General features: G+C 43.1%; 1 protein-coding gene across 2 annotated transcripts in view; it reads left to right on the top strand.

The window, feature by feature from the left end:
- The window catches only part of NEK6 (NIMA related kinase 6), a 45,267-nt gene that overhangs the window by 17,317 nt on the left and 11,694 nt on the right, over positions 1-16,256 (top strand). For both annotated transcript variants that reach the window (XM_021543694.3, XM_021543695.3), the window contains exons 3-7: positions 6,345-6,485; positions 7,382-7,444; positions 8,546-8,656; positions 11,804-11,912; positions 13,127-13,234. In XM_021543694.3, the coding sequence (XP_021399369.1) occupies positions 6,345-6,485; positions 7,382-7,444; positions 8,546-8,656; positions 11,804-11,912; positions 13,127-13,234 (532 nt within the window). The remainder of the gene's footprint in view (positions 1-6,344; positions 6,486-7,381; positions 7,445-8,545; positions 8,657-11,803; positions 11,913-13,126; positions 13,235-16,256) is intronic.

Raw genomic sequence — 16,256 nt, forward strand, 5'->3', positions numbered from 1 at the left:
AAGCCCCCTCTCCTAATGTAGCAATTTGTCATATTAAGTCATTTAATAATAATTGAATCCCCTTGATTAATCTCCTAGAATTAGCCAGTTGCATTTTGAGCAATTAGGGTTAATTACTGCCTCATTTGGCAGGATAGTGCCCCTGTAATTATTTCATGAACAAGATTAGGAAGTGTTCCTGTGCAGCAGATACATTCATGGCATCTTGGAGCACATGTTAGAATTTGTAATGACATAGTTAAGTGTAATTAGTAGCTAATAATCTGTGTTCTGCTGTGATGCTGATGCTGAGTGGGCTCATTTTGCTCTCTGGTCATTGTTCAGGGGAACCTCCCCTCAACTCTGGTAATACCCAAGTTCTGGTAATGGAAGGCTCAAGTAAACTGTTCTGAGAATGATCTAATTTGGAATTAGAATTGCAGGAAGACTGCCTTTTGTTTTGCTGTCAAAATAACATAAAAGGACCTGAGTAACAAAAATATACAGTCTACCAAGGAACTGGAAAAAATGCATAAAAAAAAGATAGTGTTTAGAAGCCTTACATGGGTGGTATGATAGGGTTGCTGATGACATTTCTGTTTTTCTATCTTTCAGGAATATATTTATATAAAATTTTTCAAATCTCTGGTACTTTTTACCTGGAGAATCTGAAATTACATCCTTTTTCTTCTGAAAATCTGAGTAATGTAGCCATAGTGTGTAATGGTTTGAGGGAGGGAGGTTTGGGAAAATTGACCAAACCGGTCTTATGAGAAATGTCATTAATGGCAGAGATAAAAACTTGAACAGAAAAAAACAGAACATGAGTTCTTAGAGTCTTGGATGAGGAGGAAGCTTGGTATGGAATTGCCTTCTCTTCCTTCCAGCTCTTTCATTCCAAACTACTGTGCCAGCCCCCAAAAGACCAGAGCTACCACGTGCTCCTCTCCCAGAAGCTTCTCCTATAATTATGCTGCTTCCTAAAGCTTCTTGTTCTGTCAGTTCTGACAGAGGTGTTGTTTCTGCTTCATAGCTCATCAGTACAGAGTATGAGTAAGTGTGTCAGGCTTTTCTGTCTTTAACTGCTGTGGTTTAGTTAATAAGATGAAACCTTTGAGTAATGCTGGACTTAGAAGTTATATGTAATACAAAAAAAAAATTTTAAGTGTCCAATAAAATGACAGTTTTGGCTTTTGGCTCTCATACCTGTCCAGAAATACCCCAAGGAAGTTCATCAGGAAGAGGGAGAACATTTTCTAGTAATGTTCCAAAATGAAGGTGTTAATTATTTAAGTCTCCAGATTACTTAGTGTATAAACACTAAGTAGCAGTAAGCAATAAAAATTATTTAGGAGTAAATCAGTGATATAAAAATACAGAGTTGTAATTTTTCACTTAGTTTTCATACTAAATAAACACAGTAACTCACTTTTAAATAGCTCTTTTATATACTCACATTTTAGCAGCAGAGCTGTTAAGAGATTGTTTCTATGGTAATTTTAATTTCTTTGTGAATGTCACCTTGTCCTACTATTTCCAAGCTGGTATTTTTCTCTTCCCTTGTGTAGTAGTACAAATGTCTAGATAGGCACAGAATATCTGGATATCAGGCTAGATCCCAATCATGCTGACAGGAATGCTGAAACTTTGAAACTTAAGCCAAGTTCTTTAGCAAACTTTAAATTCCAGGTAACAGGTCAGGTGAAGGATATTTTATGACTGTGTAGTCTAATTTTGAAGCTCAAATTGAAAAACTTGATGTATTCTTCAATAATTACTTGGCTACCTGTTTGAAGGATAATCCATATTTTAAAAGTTTCCTCATTTCTTGCAAGCTTAGAAGTTCTTTCTTTAATCAATCTGTTCTAATGTGTTCTCATAAATTCACACTGGAATTTCAGCCTCAAAGTATGCAAAATTCTTTTCAGGTAGACATTATTGAATGGAGGCAGGTGTATAATTTTGGACATACTAAAAGGCTTTGAAATACTGATGTTGATAGTAAATCATTGCTTATAATGTGTGTACGTTCTGCAGGAGGGGCTGGAGCTCCCCCAGTACTCCTGCAGATGTCTTTTAAAGGTGAAATTAGTTACAGTAAATGTCACTCAGATGAAGTATGCACTTTAGAAGCAAGGAAACCATTCCTTTAAAATTAATGATGCATTGCAAATATCAGAAAAAACCTTATATCCAGCATAAAGATAATTAAAATTCAGGTCAGAAGTGTATGACTTAGTCGGGCTAAATTTTTTAATGAGATTTCAGAAAATTAATTGGGCGAGTATGTTTTTACTCTTCTAAAGAATATTTCATTTCATGGCTCTACAGGAAAGATGCTTTTATTGGCATCTGAAGATTGGACTGTCTGACTTTTTAACTGTTGGTTAACTAATCCTAACAGTTTTTAGGTTGATTACAAATACTCTAAATGCCTGCAGCCCTTTGTGCAAGGCTGACTGGTGCCTGTTTTCCACATGCCAATCAGCAGTAGAACAACTGACTTGATTATTAATTAACATTAGCACTCTGGGTTATACTGTGCAATTAGCGGTGAACATTCTCCTTTCTCAGCCCATCCAGGCTTGGATTCCCTGTGCCTCTGGGGGAGCAGGGGACAGGCCTGGCTCTGCAGTGGGGCTGTATTTGTGATATTTTGTTTACTCTCAGGGTGCCCCTTGCCCCAAAACAAGGGCTTGGAGGCTGCAGGCAGAGCTGCTCCCACAGCTCTCTTGGGACTGTTCAGGGTCTCCCTGGATCTTAAGTAATTACAAAGAGGTAAATGTATTGGCCAAACACTAATTATTCTGGAGATTGAAAATCTTTCTAAGAGCAGTTTTTTCTTGTTCCTTCCTATCCCAAAACACAAACTCTGGACAACTACTCACGAAGAACAGTAAAACACAACAGATGTGTTGAGGCTAGGTAGGTATCCTACCTGCTGTCCTTAGGGCAGGATTTGGAGGGAGCTGTCCAGTCTCCAGTTGCACAGCTGGATGTTTGTGGTCCTGCCTGCTCAGGTGCCTCTGGTGCTCTGCCACACACAGCCTGCAGAACGGGGGTTCTTGAGTACAAACTACATCCAAGAAGCAAGTCTGTAGCAAAGAGTTTTCCTAATCCTGCCTTCTCCTGGCTTTGGGTTCCTTTATAATCCGGGATGTGGAGACTCCCAGGAATCCTTGTTCCTTGCCTGAATCTGTTCAGGTGTGTACAAGATAACCGAAGCTTCTATTTCATTGGGGATTTTTTAGTGTTATGAAATCTTACAAATTCTGTTCTGCAGACAGACTTGAAACACCTCTAAATTCAAGGCTAAAAGCCCTGGCAGAATTCTTCCTGAAGTTCTGACAAGGGCTGCCGGTGCCTGCTTTTGCCAGCTTTGGAATTTGTGCTCTGGCACCAGTGGTTCCATCTCACAGAGTACATGTATGCCAGAGGAGATGTCCAGAAGAGCTTGTTCTTGGAATGATATCTACATTTCTTCTTAAAAATGATTGGGTTTTTTATTCACATGAGGAATTCTTTGGTGCTTTTTTTTTTTTTTTCATGGAGTAGGAAAAGAATGAGACTTCCTTGTGTGCATGAAGAGAACAGCCTTTGTCTCAAAACAAGTTCTTCCCAGACTGTGCCCTTCCTACAGCTGCCCTGGGAACAGAAATGTGCAAACAGCCCAGTTTTCGTAGTGTCCAGGGTTGGGTTTTTTTTCGCTTGGTTGTTTTTTTCCTCCCCTTTTCTTCTTTTCATTTAGGCTTTTTTTTTTTCATTCAAGCTCCGTTGTTGACCTTGACACTTGATCTGTAGAGGCAGGAGCTTGATTTTTACTGCACTAATGGAAACCTGAGCCTAAATCTGTCCTAAAATTGATTAAATTTATTTTTAATGGACAAGTTAGAAGATGATGGTGGTATCTTACTACACACAATTTATATCTGTACATGAAAACTCTGAGGTTTGCAGAAATGAAGATCAGGGGTTGTTTGAATGAATAGGGGTTGGTTCTTAGCCAGCTTTCTGAAAAATTCTGGTGGTTAGTTGTGGAAGGACTTGAAAACAATGGAGAGCCTGATGTGAAAAGTCATGAAATAAGTGAAAAATGTGTGTTTGGCCAGAGCAGGGGGCATGGCTCTGACATCGCTGTTCTGTGTGTCCCTGCAGTGGCTCTCAGCAGTTCCCTGCTTTCCTTCAGTACAGCAAGGCATAAGGGAAGGTTACCTTTAACCACAAGGGAAGGTGCCTGTGATCACTAGGGAGCCTTCTGGTGCAGTTTGGGCTCACCTGAGGATGATTCCTGGTTTGTTCCATAACCAAACATCTCCTGCCCTCTCTGAAAGCTCCATTACTTTAATTAGGTCTGATAGGTTGTGATAGCCCATGCAAATCTAGGTCATTGCATATGTAAATGTGCAGCTGCAGTCCTGGAGGTGCCAGAACACATCAGCAGAGGTGTCCAGGCATGGGCAGCATCACCCCCAGCACTGGCAGGATCTGGGGCTCTCCGTGGCCAAGGGGCTGGGGCACATTCCCCTCACACTTGCCTAGCATTTATTTATGCTTTCAAGTTCAGAAGTTGGTAGATATTTCTGGGCACATGCTTAAAATATTAATTTACACGTAAGCACTCTTCGTGTAAACACACACTTTAACGATTTGGGAAAGGCGAGTGGAAACTGTCCTTGATTTCAGTATGGATTTCTTTCAGAAAAAGAAAGTTTTGTAGTTGTTGTCTCATAATACATTGTTAGAAGTACTGCTTCTATTGTGAATGGTAACTGCAAGTTGGAAAAGCTTTTGCTCAGACTTTCTTACTGCTCAAGAACAGCTCAGGAGGCACATGGACATGGTGAAGGAAATGCTGTGATTACTTTCTATGTTTAAATTAGGAAAAAGTGCTGTGTAGGTTTATGTGCTGACACCTTTGTTTTGTCTGGGGAAAGTGGTTTGTCTGTACAGGTCAAGGAACTCACTTAGCAGCTGGTGTGTAAAACAGTTGGGAAGCAGAGATGTTCCTGGTGGGAACCAGGCAAATGGGACAGATCCTGTGTGCAGCCTCGCTGGCTCTGTCAGGCAAGCGGTGCAGGGGACTGATGTTTGCTACAGTGCCTGGAATGAGCTGAGCCTTCCCATCCACTGTGACGGCCGTGGAGGAGTGCTTCTGTTTGTCAGACCCCTGCAAAGGGAGGTTGCAATCACTCTGAACTCAGAAGGCTGCAGGGGCTGATTAATTGGAAGTTTTTTTTGTCTGCTTCATCCTGTGTTGCATTACTCTGGTGATAATTTAGTAACTTGGAGAAGAATGTATATAAACAATAAAGCAAAGCAGTTGCAGCCTTCTGGCCTTTACCTGATAACTGTAGGATACCTGCTCCCTCATCACTGAGAGGATGCTCCAGTTTATTGGATAGTGTACACTGCCAAACTTTGAAAAATCATCCTTAGACTTTGGTTTGGTTTTTGTTCTCTCTGTGAATGTAGCATAATTCCAAGTACAGCACAAGCACTGAGAGCTGACCCAAACTTTGATTGCAGTTAATAATATCTGGTCACTTGTTCCAGAGTGTAGGGGAGACTGGAGGGTTTTTAAGGGAACCATGCCCTGAACTGCTTGAAGGGAGCACCTGGGGAAATGACCTTCCTCTTTCTGTGGGACTTGCCTTCAGAAATAGCTCCAGGTCCTAACGCTGGGCTGAAAGCTTTCCCTGCATTTCAAATCTCAATTCCAGCCTCTCCCGCCGCATTAGGAAGTGGCAGTGGTAGCAATAGTCATTCCCTGAACCATGCAGCCCTCCGGGACACTTGTGCTGGGCATGGCTCATCCCTGGGAAGCCCTTCCCCACCCCTAGCCTGTGCTGGGAACTTGTCTTTTTGTGGGTTTTCATGCAAAACTGCAATGGCTCAAGATGCTGAAACTCAGAAATGTTCTGCTTGGCACGTGTGCTAACTTTGAGTAATTAATTTTCATAATCTCTTTTTGAAGCATTGTTTGGCAGCCGTGCTAATTACAGAGGAGACAGCGGGGCTCTGGGGAGCGCTCGCGGTCCGTGGGGTCCGTGCTCCTGGCTGGGCTGTGTCTCCCTGCCTGCCTGCCTGTTTACCTGGCACTGCTGGGCTGCAGCATCAGCATCTCCCCGGTGACACAGGCAGGCAGAGCTGAGGAGAGGCTGTGGAACGAGCGAGAGCAGTTGGGGATTAATTAGTTACTTACACGGAAGGCAAGACTTTAATTCCCTTTGTAAAGAAGTCGTTTGGCTTCCTCCAGCCTGTGTTACTGCCACATCTGTGAGGAACTGGTGCGTTTGTGGTGGGATGTTCTCCTCCCCGGGGGCCGGGCGGCTCTCTGGGGTCCCTGACTGCCTTTCCTTTGACAGAGACATTTAACGTCGTACCCGTACCGCTGCACCTTGGCCGATTTTCAGATTGAGAAGAAGATCGGCCGCGGCCAGTTCAGCGAAGTCTACAAAGCAACTTGTCTGCTGGACAGGAAACCCGTGGCACTGAAGAAAGTGCAGGTGAGCGTTTCAGGGCTCCCCTTGGGGGTCGGGTGGAAGGATCCAAGGCTTGCCCGTGAGCTGGAGGCTGAGAACGCGGCCCTGCAGGTCCTGCTCCCTCATCACCCCCAGTGGGCTCCTGTGTCCAAGGCAGGATTGCACAGCAGTGCTGCTGTTTCATGTTGATGTTAAATTTCACCTTTTACTTACAAAGAGTGTTCACCAAATTGTTGTTAAATGTGTGAGTCAGCGAGGCCCTGGTGCCATGAGGAGCTGCCATCCCAATGCAGCTGAACCACAGGAACGTGGAAGGGAAAAAGGCTGGAGCTTGCTGATGGAGTTGGAGAAGAATTTGTGAGAACTTAGATATCAGAAGTGTAGATTTTTGAAACTTGGCTGAAAGCATTGGGCAGTTATTCAGAACAGCATTTTGTTTGAAGAAATTTGCTTTAATCCTTCAGCAAATCCTCCAAACTCTCATTTCCAGTGACTTCATGATCATTGCAGAATGAATGTTAATGCTCAAAGTTATTGTTAATTATTACAGAGAAATCAGTGGAAGCTGTATCTGTTTAAAAGAGAAAAGTAAACATTTTGTCTTCTATTTACTATATGAAATTAATAATAATTAAACCAATGAAGATTACAGCAGCAAATTCACAAACTTGTATCTTTATTTTTTTGTGCTGCTTATAATATTGCCTATGGGTTTTAAAATTAGTTTTTCCCCGATGTTATCCCTGTGGTGGTTTCAAAATAAAGAAAACATTGATCTTTCTTTGATCTGGGGATTGTGTGAATACTCATTACAGTAGAGGATGTACAAACTGAGGAAGGAAGCACCAATTGCTTGTTAAAGTATAAAGTACGTTTTTTTTGTTGTTTCATTTTTATCTTCTACGTTTTTGTGTTGGAAGATTTTTGAAATGATGGATGCCAAGGCAAGGCAAGATTGCATTAAAGAAATTGACCTCTTGAAGGTAAGAATTTTTATAATAACTTTTTTTCTTTCTTTTTAAAAATTTTTTTGGTACTTTAGGTTTTGTTTTGTGGAAAAAATAGTTTTCAGGTTGGCAAATAAAGCTCACACAGAAAAGGAGAAAGCAGTTTTGCCTGTGCATGTCGTGTATGTGTGTGTTCAAATATCACACATGAAAAACGATCATTTAGATAAAGGCTCTGAAACCAGAGTGTATTTAAGTGATTAAAACAAGTAGTGATTTTAATGCCTTAGTAACTTATTTTAAAATGTTCATTAAAAATATAGATGTGTTACACTTTAAATATCTATTTTTAGTAAATGCAACAGACTGTAAAAGGCTACAAATTTAGTTTAGCTAGTCAAATTTCATTCTGAAAATACTAAATAATTATTTCTGTGCCTGTGATTTTAGGGATTTCTGTTCAAATTCATGCAGTTGTAGCCTGAATCTGTAGGCTGTAGGGAAGGATAAACATGAGCCAGTTGCTCAATAGTTATGGAGGAAAATAATGCTGAGGTTTACATTCAGAAAGAAGATCTGTGATATTTTTGGGTTCTAGGAAAAAAACATTCAAGCATCAGTTGTGAATATAAGAATGAGCTATACTGAAATGAAAGAAATTAATTAGTGAAAAAGCCAGCATAATCAGATAATAAACTGACATGTGCAATTTGTATATTATTGTCCTCCTTCAAAGTTTTAATTTAGTTTTTTTTGTTCTTTTAAGGGGCAAAGAGACCTGAGTACTGTAACCAACATCTGGGTGTTTGTTTCTATTTAATGTGGGGGAAAAAATTGGTTATTGCTTAGCAAGGCATCCTTTAGGATGTTTGTTTTAAATGTTTTGCAAGTTTGCAGTAGAAGAGATTGTTTCACCTTCTTTGGGTGGAATTGCTCTTTGCCCAGGACATCTCCAGGCTGCTGTGCCTGTGGGAAATGCTGTTTCTCCCAGGATTTTGTCTGGAGCAGCTTGGCCCAGGCTGTGGGTGCCCCCACTGGGAAGGTTTTGCAGGTGGCTCACAGGAGGTGCAGGTGATGTGCCTGGGAGTTGTCCTGAGCATGTTCTAACTGCTCCTCTTGCATTCCCTCCCTCTGCAGCAACTGAACCACCCCAACATAATTAAGTATCTGGATTCTTTCATTGAAGACAATGAACTCAACATTGTCCTGGAGCTGGCTGATGCTGGGGATCTCTCTCAGATGATTAAGGTGAGGAAATGTCTGTCCTGGAGGTGCTGCAGGCTTCCAGGGTGAGGCAGGCCTGAGGCAGTGGGATGAGCACAGCTGGGTTGGAAGCATTTTTTTCTCCTCCTGCAGTTTTGCACACCCATGAGTTGCTTCCAGACCTGAACCCAAGTGTCTGGTGGCATTTTAAGTACCCCGGGCTGTGCCCTGAGGTTCTGGTCACTGCAGCAGAGGGGAGTGTCTGATCTGGTGGGACACGTGTGTTATTTACAAGGTTGAGTTACTCAGTCTGTGATTGATGGGGACATTTAATTACTGTTGGGTTCACTATTCACATCGCCTGTCTGACACTCTGAAGACATTCAAGGAAGTCTATTGACTTCCTTTGCAATGGGGATTTGGGTTTGAGAAAATGTTTCAAGTACTTGTTCCTCTTTTATGTTGCTCTTAGGAATACTTGTATTGCTGCAAACCAGCTTTAGTTAAGCTGTTACCACCTGCTTTTATATTTTCTTTGACATGTTAATCTTTAGACATACATCCCTTGTGAGAACAGATGTGTTATATCATGTTTGTTAGCACTCTCAACCTTCTCTCCATGTTTTACCTGGTTTTTGCCATCATTATTCTGTAATTATCATAAATGAATGTTTGGAAAGTTCTCCTCCTCCTTGTTGTCACAGTTTAAAATATCTTATTAACAGATTTGTTTTCTTTGCCAGCAGAGCCATGAGGCACTAGGCCAAAGGCTGTCAAACAAGTTACCCGTTCAGTCCATAGTCAGTGGCTGAATTTACAGGATCCAGGCAATTCTGCCTGGTGTGACAGGGGAGCCCCTGGGCGAGGCTGGGAGCAGCAGTTGGCAGAGCCCCGAGCTCCAGGGGGCTCTGCCCAGCCTCGGGGGGCTGGGGGGGCACAGCTGCTCCTTCTGCCCAGGCAGCAGCTCTGCCCGGCTCCTCCCTGCTTCCCTGCCCTTTTCCCACCATTTCCTGGGGAGCTTGCAGCCCATCTCGGGCTTTTGGTGGTTGCAGTCAAAGATGGAAAAAAGCCAGGATTGTGAGAGCAGGAGTTAGGGCTGTGTGAGACCTTCCTGGGCTGTGCAAGGGTTCTGCTTGAGTTTGCAATCTTAGCTTACAAAAGTTTTACCTATGGTAAGATTTCACAATATGAAATATTTGTATTTTTTAGCCATCTGTAGTTTTTGTTTAAAAATACTGACAAATATGTTAATTTGCTTATCAAGGTTGGCTATTTAATTTTTAGAAATAACTTTCTATGTCATAATAAGAGTTACATTTTCCAAAACATAGCTGTTAGAGTGATGGATTGGTGTCTTGCCCAGTGCTGGATTGTGCTGGCTTCCAGTTGCCACTGCTCTGTGTTCCCTCTGTATTTCAGTCATGAAGAAAATGCATTTGTTTTTTTCAAGGTCATATAAATGAAGTTTTTCAACTGGTGCAAATCTAGGAATTCAATTTTTTTTTATTTCTAACAGGGGTAAAAAAAACCAAAATCAAGCCCTAAACCCAAGAGGGAACAAAAGCTTCCTCCTAAATGCAGCTCCACTGCAGCCGGGGAGTTTCCCCACCAGCTCCTCAGTTCATGCTGTGCCTCCCCAGGAGCTGAAGCTCCTGTGAGGATTTTCAGTGACAACCCTTGCAAGGTGTGAGGGTGATAAACCCAGGGCCTGTCTCTGTCACGCCCCGGTGTCTGCATTATTTATGAGGGATGTAGAGCTGCAGGAAAACCCACTGGAGAGTTGGGACTTCCTTGTAAATGTCAGGCGAACCTTATTGGACATGACATTTAGAAAATTATCACTTGTGGTCTTGCATATCCACTCTTAAATATTTTAATGAGAATTAAATAATTTTATTGTGTATATAACACTTTCTCCCTCACCCTCTGTAATTCCTCTGTTCTCTCTCTCGAGTTTTGGGTTGAGACTGTTGCAATCTGTCAGATTTGCTGCCTGGGGAATTGCACAGTCGTGCCCCTTCACAGCTGATCTGCAAAAGAAAATTTGCCATTGCTTGAGTCAAACACGAACTGGTAACAGCATTTCACATAAAATAGAGAATGTGACAACGGACATCAGATGTCAGTGCTGAGAGAGAGGCAGAAAGGGGCAGCAAGCCATTCCCTTCCTTTATTCCTGCTGCAGATGGGAATTCTCCCAAGTGCAGCTGTGGGGAGGCAGGAGGGTGTGTGGCGCTCCCAGTGCCTCCCAGTGGCAGGGCTGGAGGAGCAATGGGAAACCTCTGGAAGCGTTGAAGGGTATTTTGTTAATGCTCTGGCTGTAGAGCTGGCTCAGTGAGAAGCCAGGGAGCAATGATCTGAGCCCTGCAGTTTTGGGATGCCTGGGTGCAGTGCCAGACACAGCTGGTGTGCCCCCCTGCAAAGGAAGGAGAGCAGCTGAAGGTCTGTAATGTTTGGCCTTCACTGAAGTGTGCAGCTGGCTCTTTATGCCTGTAGTGGCTTGAAGAAGACTTCAGCATTGCAGGGAGCCAGGGCCACGCTGCACTCGGTGGTGCTGCTTTGTGCTGCCCATTATTCCCAGAGCTTTGAGGCACCAGAGGTCCCTGGAACGGGGACCCGGCTGCGCTCGGCGCTGCTGAGCACTCCCAGCTGATCAGGAGTGCCTCTGTCTCACTACAGAGTGCACTTCATTTAGTATTCCAATTATGCATTAAACAGAATTTAATATTCTACCTGATCACTGAAGGAACATGGATACTTTACTGATGCTCTGGCCATCTTTTAAAAAAGGCAAGCAGATTTCCTTATCCTTGTTAGTAGACAATGCAATAATGAATGTTTACAAGGGGGGTGTTTAATGGCCTTTTGTTTCTTAAGGCAAAATATTTGAGACATTTGTTGTTTTGAGGCATTAAATATGTTTTGCAAGGTAATTAAGGAGATTAATGCTAATCATAATTGTGTCCATTCAAAAATGTCAAACCTATTTAAGCGTATTTTTCATAATAGTTGTTAATTAGTGAACTGCATCGAAGTTTCCACACAGAGAGGAGGAGTTAAAAGCTAATCAGAAGAAAAGTCATGCAGCTGCAGATCTGGAGACATGAGCAACCTGCAGCTGACTAACACAATTCCAGGAACGAGTCAAATATGTTGCTTTTTCACTGATCTTTTATTTATTTCCTCCCACAGTATTTTAAAAAGCAGAAACGGTTAATCCCGGAAAGGACGGTGTGGAAATATTTTGTGCAGTTATGCAGTGCAGTGGAACACATGCACTCCCGCAGGGTGATGCACAGAGGTAACATTAATTCAGTCTCTTTTCACTGAATAATAATATAATGTTCCAATTAGTAAGCGCCTACATTCAAAAACAATTATGCTGATGTTCAGCCAATGCATGTTTAGAGAGGCTGGAGCCTGCGAGATGGATTTCTCCTTCTGTCTCTGCCTCATCGTTAAAGCATTCAGGCCGAAGTGAGGGTGGTGTTAGGAAGATGAGCTGCTTTGTATTCCAGACACTGATATTAAGTAGAAGTGTCAAACTTGCCATTAGAAAAGTGTCAGAAATAAAATGCTGAGACTCCTGGATCCAGCGAACTCTAAGAAATAGTCTTCATTATATTAGCTGTGACCTTAGAGAGTTGAGAAGAGTTTTCCTGTCTTGCGGGCTTTTCTGAAATATTAATACAAATATGTCCCACACTCTCATAACCTGTTCTCTATTTTCATTAATTATTTTTGAATCTCTTGTCTCAGAACATCTTATAACTTTGAGCTCTATCCAAAAATTACACTATTGCTTTCAGTGTTAGTGAGGTGCTTTGGGAAGGACTGGTCTCAGGAAATTCAAATTTCCCAAGAGGTACCAGCACCCATCTTGGTTGCTTGTTATTTCCTTGCTCCTTTGAAGGAGGGCATTCTTCACTATATTTTTCAGCAATGTGATATTAATTTTGCTCCGTTACACATACCCTGATGGGCTGTATCACTTGTACCTGAATTAGGTCTGTAATGGCTGAAATGGGGAGCTCTCACGTAGTCTGCTCTAACATGGGGAAAGAGCCTCTAGCTCGGTTCTGACATGATTTCTACCCTCCATGAACCAACTGGGCTGTGTAGAGCCCAGAATTTGCGTATATGTGGAACAGTAATTATCCTTTTCATGAGGGGATGGTGGTGGGCAGTGCAGTTTCCTGTGGAAAGCCATCATTCCCAAAGAGAACTGGGCTCATGGCTTTGATTTCCAGCAGTTAAAGAGGTTGCCTCTGTTCTGTTGAGCTGTTTCCTACATTTTCCCTCATTGGTATTTCTTGTGTGCTGGGAAGTACACTCTGATTTTTGTGTCTGTGCAGAGCTCGAAGCCTTGGAAGATTGAGCCTATCAAAGCTCTAAAGAAACAGGGTTCTGCTCGAGCCCCTTTGTACCGCCAGCGCTCCAGGCGATGCTTCTATTGCAGCATTAGAACCAGATAACCTTTTGTGGCTTTGACCTTTTACCTTTTTCTTCTTGCAGACATAAAACCAGCCAACGTGTTTATAACAGCCACAGGGGTGGTGAAGCTGGGAGATCTTGGATTAGGCCGGTTTTTTAGTTCTAAAACCACTGCAGCACATTCCTTAGGTAAGCTGGTACTCGTTAAGCAGGGCCTGGCGTGCACTGTCAGCTCTGATGTTCAAACACAGGGAGTCCATCCTCCCGTGGTGACACGAGTGGGAGTCAGGGGATGGGGGCTGCATTTTAAATGCTCTTTGTAGGCATTAACAGGTATCTTGTGTTTTAAAATATTTTCATTTTTTCTGGAGGGCCTGGCCTGGTGTGTGTTTTACAGCAAACAGCAAATACAGCTTTTGCACTCTTTTGGCTGCACAGTGCTTGCTGGAATTCAGTGTTCCTCCAATACCTTTTACCTTTTTACCTTTGCTGGTCAGGTCCCTGCCCTGACAGGGGCTGGGACTGCCCCAAAAAGGGATTTCACTTGAAATCTGGCCTATGCTTTAAACATCCAGCTTTTCTTCACACCTTCCACATATCTCAAGGTTGTCTTCCTGATTTTTAGTGTTAACATTAATTCTAGTGCTATAGAAAATTGCATAGTTATGCAGTTCATTCTTCAAGTCTTACAGTATAAAGTATTTCATAATTTTGTCTGAAACCTCTTGAGAGGTGGCTGATTTTCCATTTTTATTAAGGGGTCTGAATTTTTTGAGTCCCAGAGGTGCTTCTGTATTACAGCAGTGAAGGAACTTTGGCTTTTGTTGCAATATTTAAGCTCTTTTGAACTAATGTCTCTCAGTTTCCTTTGGAACACACAGTATTTGTTTCACGTTCTTGTTTGTGCAATTTCTTCCTCTGAGTGTGTCTTGCTGAATCCTTTCCAGGTGTGAACAAGTTTCATTGCTAATCCTGGCCAGCAGCACTGGGCTTCTCAGTGCACAAGGAAGGAAAATACCTGCCTTGTTTTGTGTGTCCTTAAAAAACAGGAGGTATTTCTATAGTTTACTTTCATAAAATAGGAGATTTTGGATTTCCCTTTGTATCAAAAGCTGTCCTAGGATATATACCCACTATACTTAATAGATGAAAATAAATCCTCTTCACAGGAAGTTATAATCACATCATCTGAACAGGCCAAAATATGATCATGTCTAATTACATGATCTTACCCAGTTTGACTGCTGCACTTATTATATTAATAAGAATAAATTGGGGCTTGGAAACTGGCTGCACATGTAAGCCAAGCTTGTGACCTTTACCAGGGCTGCTTTCTCCTAATTGAGAAAGCTGGAGTGGGAAGAGCCCAGCCCCTGGTGCACAGACCCTGCCCTGCCTCACATCACCAGCGTCCTGCAAACAGGTGATGCAGGACAGAGGGAGCAGCGAGTGAGACTGGAGGCGTTGTGGGAGGGATGGACACATCACCACTTCCAGCAGTTCTTGGATCCAAGTGAAAAAGAACATTTTAACAATCAGAAAATACGCAGACGTGATGCGTCTTTCTATTTTTTGCTAATTTGCCGGAGATGGAGGTTTTGTAGCAGCAGGAAGTGGACTGATCCTGGGTTTGGTTTAATTAAGACATTTGCTGAAGGAGCTGCGAGGGACGCTCGCCCCACACCAGAGCAGGGCACCGGCGCGGGCCGGGCGCGGCGCGGAGCCCGGGCACTTCCCGGTGCTGCGTTGCCCCGGCAACCGCCCTGAACCATCATTTCTCTGGCTGCTGACCCATGAATTGAATGTGCGGCTTATGCAAATATATTCATCTCATTTCTCCCTTTGCTTGTATTTGCGAGCAGCAGACTGGCATGAAAGGGCATCAGGCAGTCCCGACCCGGCTGACAGGTGTAGCAGGGGCTCGGCAGCGCCCGCCGCCGCGGCGGGAACGGAGCCGTAATTAGAGCAAGGAACAGAATGAACGTCAGATGAATTACCAGGCAGCAGATCATATTTGTCAGGAAGGATTGCATACATAAAAATTAAGTGACAGTACATGCCGAGGTAATGAAAGAAAAATGAAAGATTTGCCTGTACACAGCTCGTGAGATGCCGGCGAGCGCTGTGCTCCCAGCGCCGGCGGGAGCCGGGAGCGGCGCCGGGGCAGGGGGAGACCATGGGGCAGGGAAAGCCCTGGCCCCTGGAAAACCCCCACGGGCACACCTACCAGAGGGGCAGCATGGGCACCTCCAGCCTCTCCCAGTGCTGGCACGGGCAGCAGGAACCAGCTGGGGCTGTGGGAGCTCACAGGGCGACGCCTCAGCTGCCGCTGTCGCTTCTCCCTGGAGAGAAGACGGGAGATGCTTTTCCACAGGGAAGAGCCTGTACAAGCCTCACCAGCAAATTCATCTTTTAGAGGTACTGGCTGTAGCTGAGGTGAATTTACTTGTTACAACAGCGTGGTTCACCTTCCTTCCCTAATTTTAGCAAACTTAACATTAAGCTGGTAGATCTCTTTTTAATAGGAGCTGTGATAAATACTGAAAATTTCCATTAATATATACAATGGATGACTTTTTTGAGAACTGGTATAATGTCCATTTTTAGCCAAATAAACTTGGCATTATCCAGAGCTTCTGACTGGCTGTACATTTTGAAGAAACAAGAGGAATAAGAAAAACAACCAACCAAACCCCAAAAAACCCGAATTTTACACAGAATAGTCTTGTTTTGGAGCAGATGATTTATTATTTATTCTTGGACAAGAATACACTTGGAGCAGATTTTCCTTCTGGGAGATTCACGTAAGTCAAATCTTCCCAGTTTAGAGCATGCCAATAGCCCTGGATTGGACTACGTGGGGTGTTACACGTTCCTTCTGGTTCCTGCTTGGATGTCAGGGTGAGCAGGGAGGAACTGAAGAGCTCTTCAATAAATGGACCATTTGTCTGCCTTTTTTTCTTTCTTTTGCTTGCCAAGCCAGTTTGCCATCTGAAACAAAATCCCAGGGCTTGGAGGGGCTGGTAATCAGGACTTGGTAAGAAAAAATGGACACAAGAAATCCACTGAAAATGTCACCAGCCAAGTGTGTTTGGAGTTCTTGGTTTGCCTCTAGTTCAGTATTTGTAGAAGAAAAGAGAGGTGCAGAATTGCTGCAGATAGATTGTTCTATTTACATGTGAAAAACCCAGCCAACCAACCAAAAAACCCA

Source organism: Lonchura striata, chromosome 22 (assembly GCF_046129695.1).
Source record: "Lonchura striata isolate bLonStr1 chromosome 22, bLonStr1.mat, whole genome shotgun sequence".
NCBI lineage: Eukaryota > Metazoa > Chordata > Aves > Passeriformes > Estrildidae > Lonchura > Lonchura striata.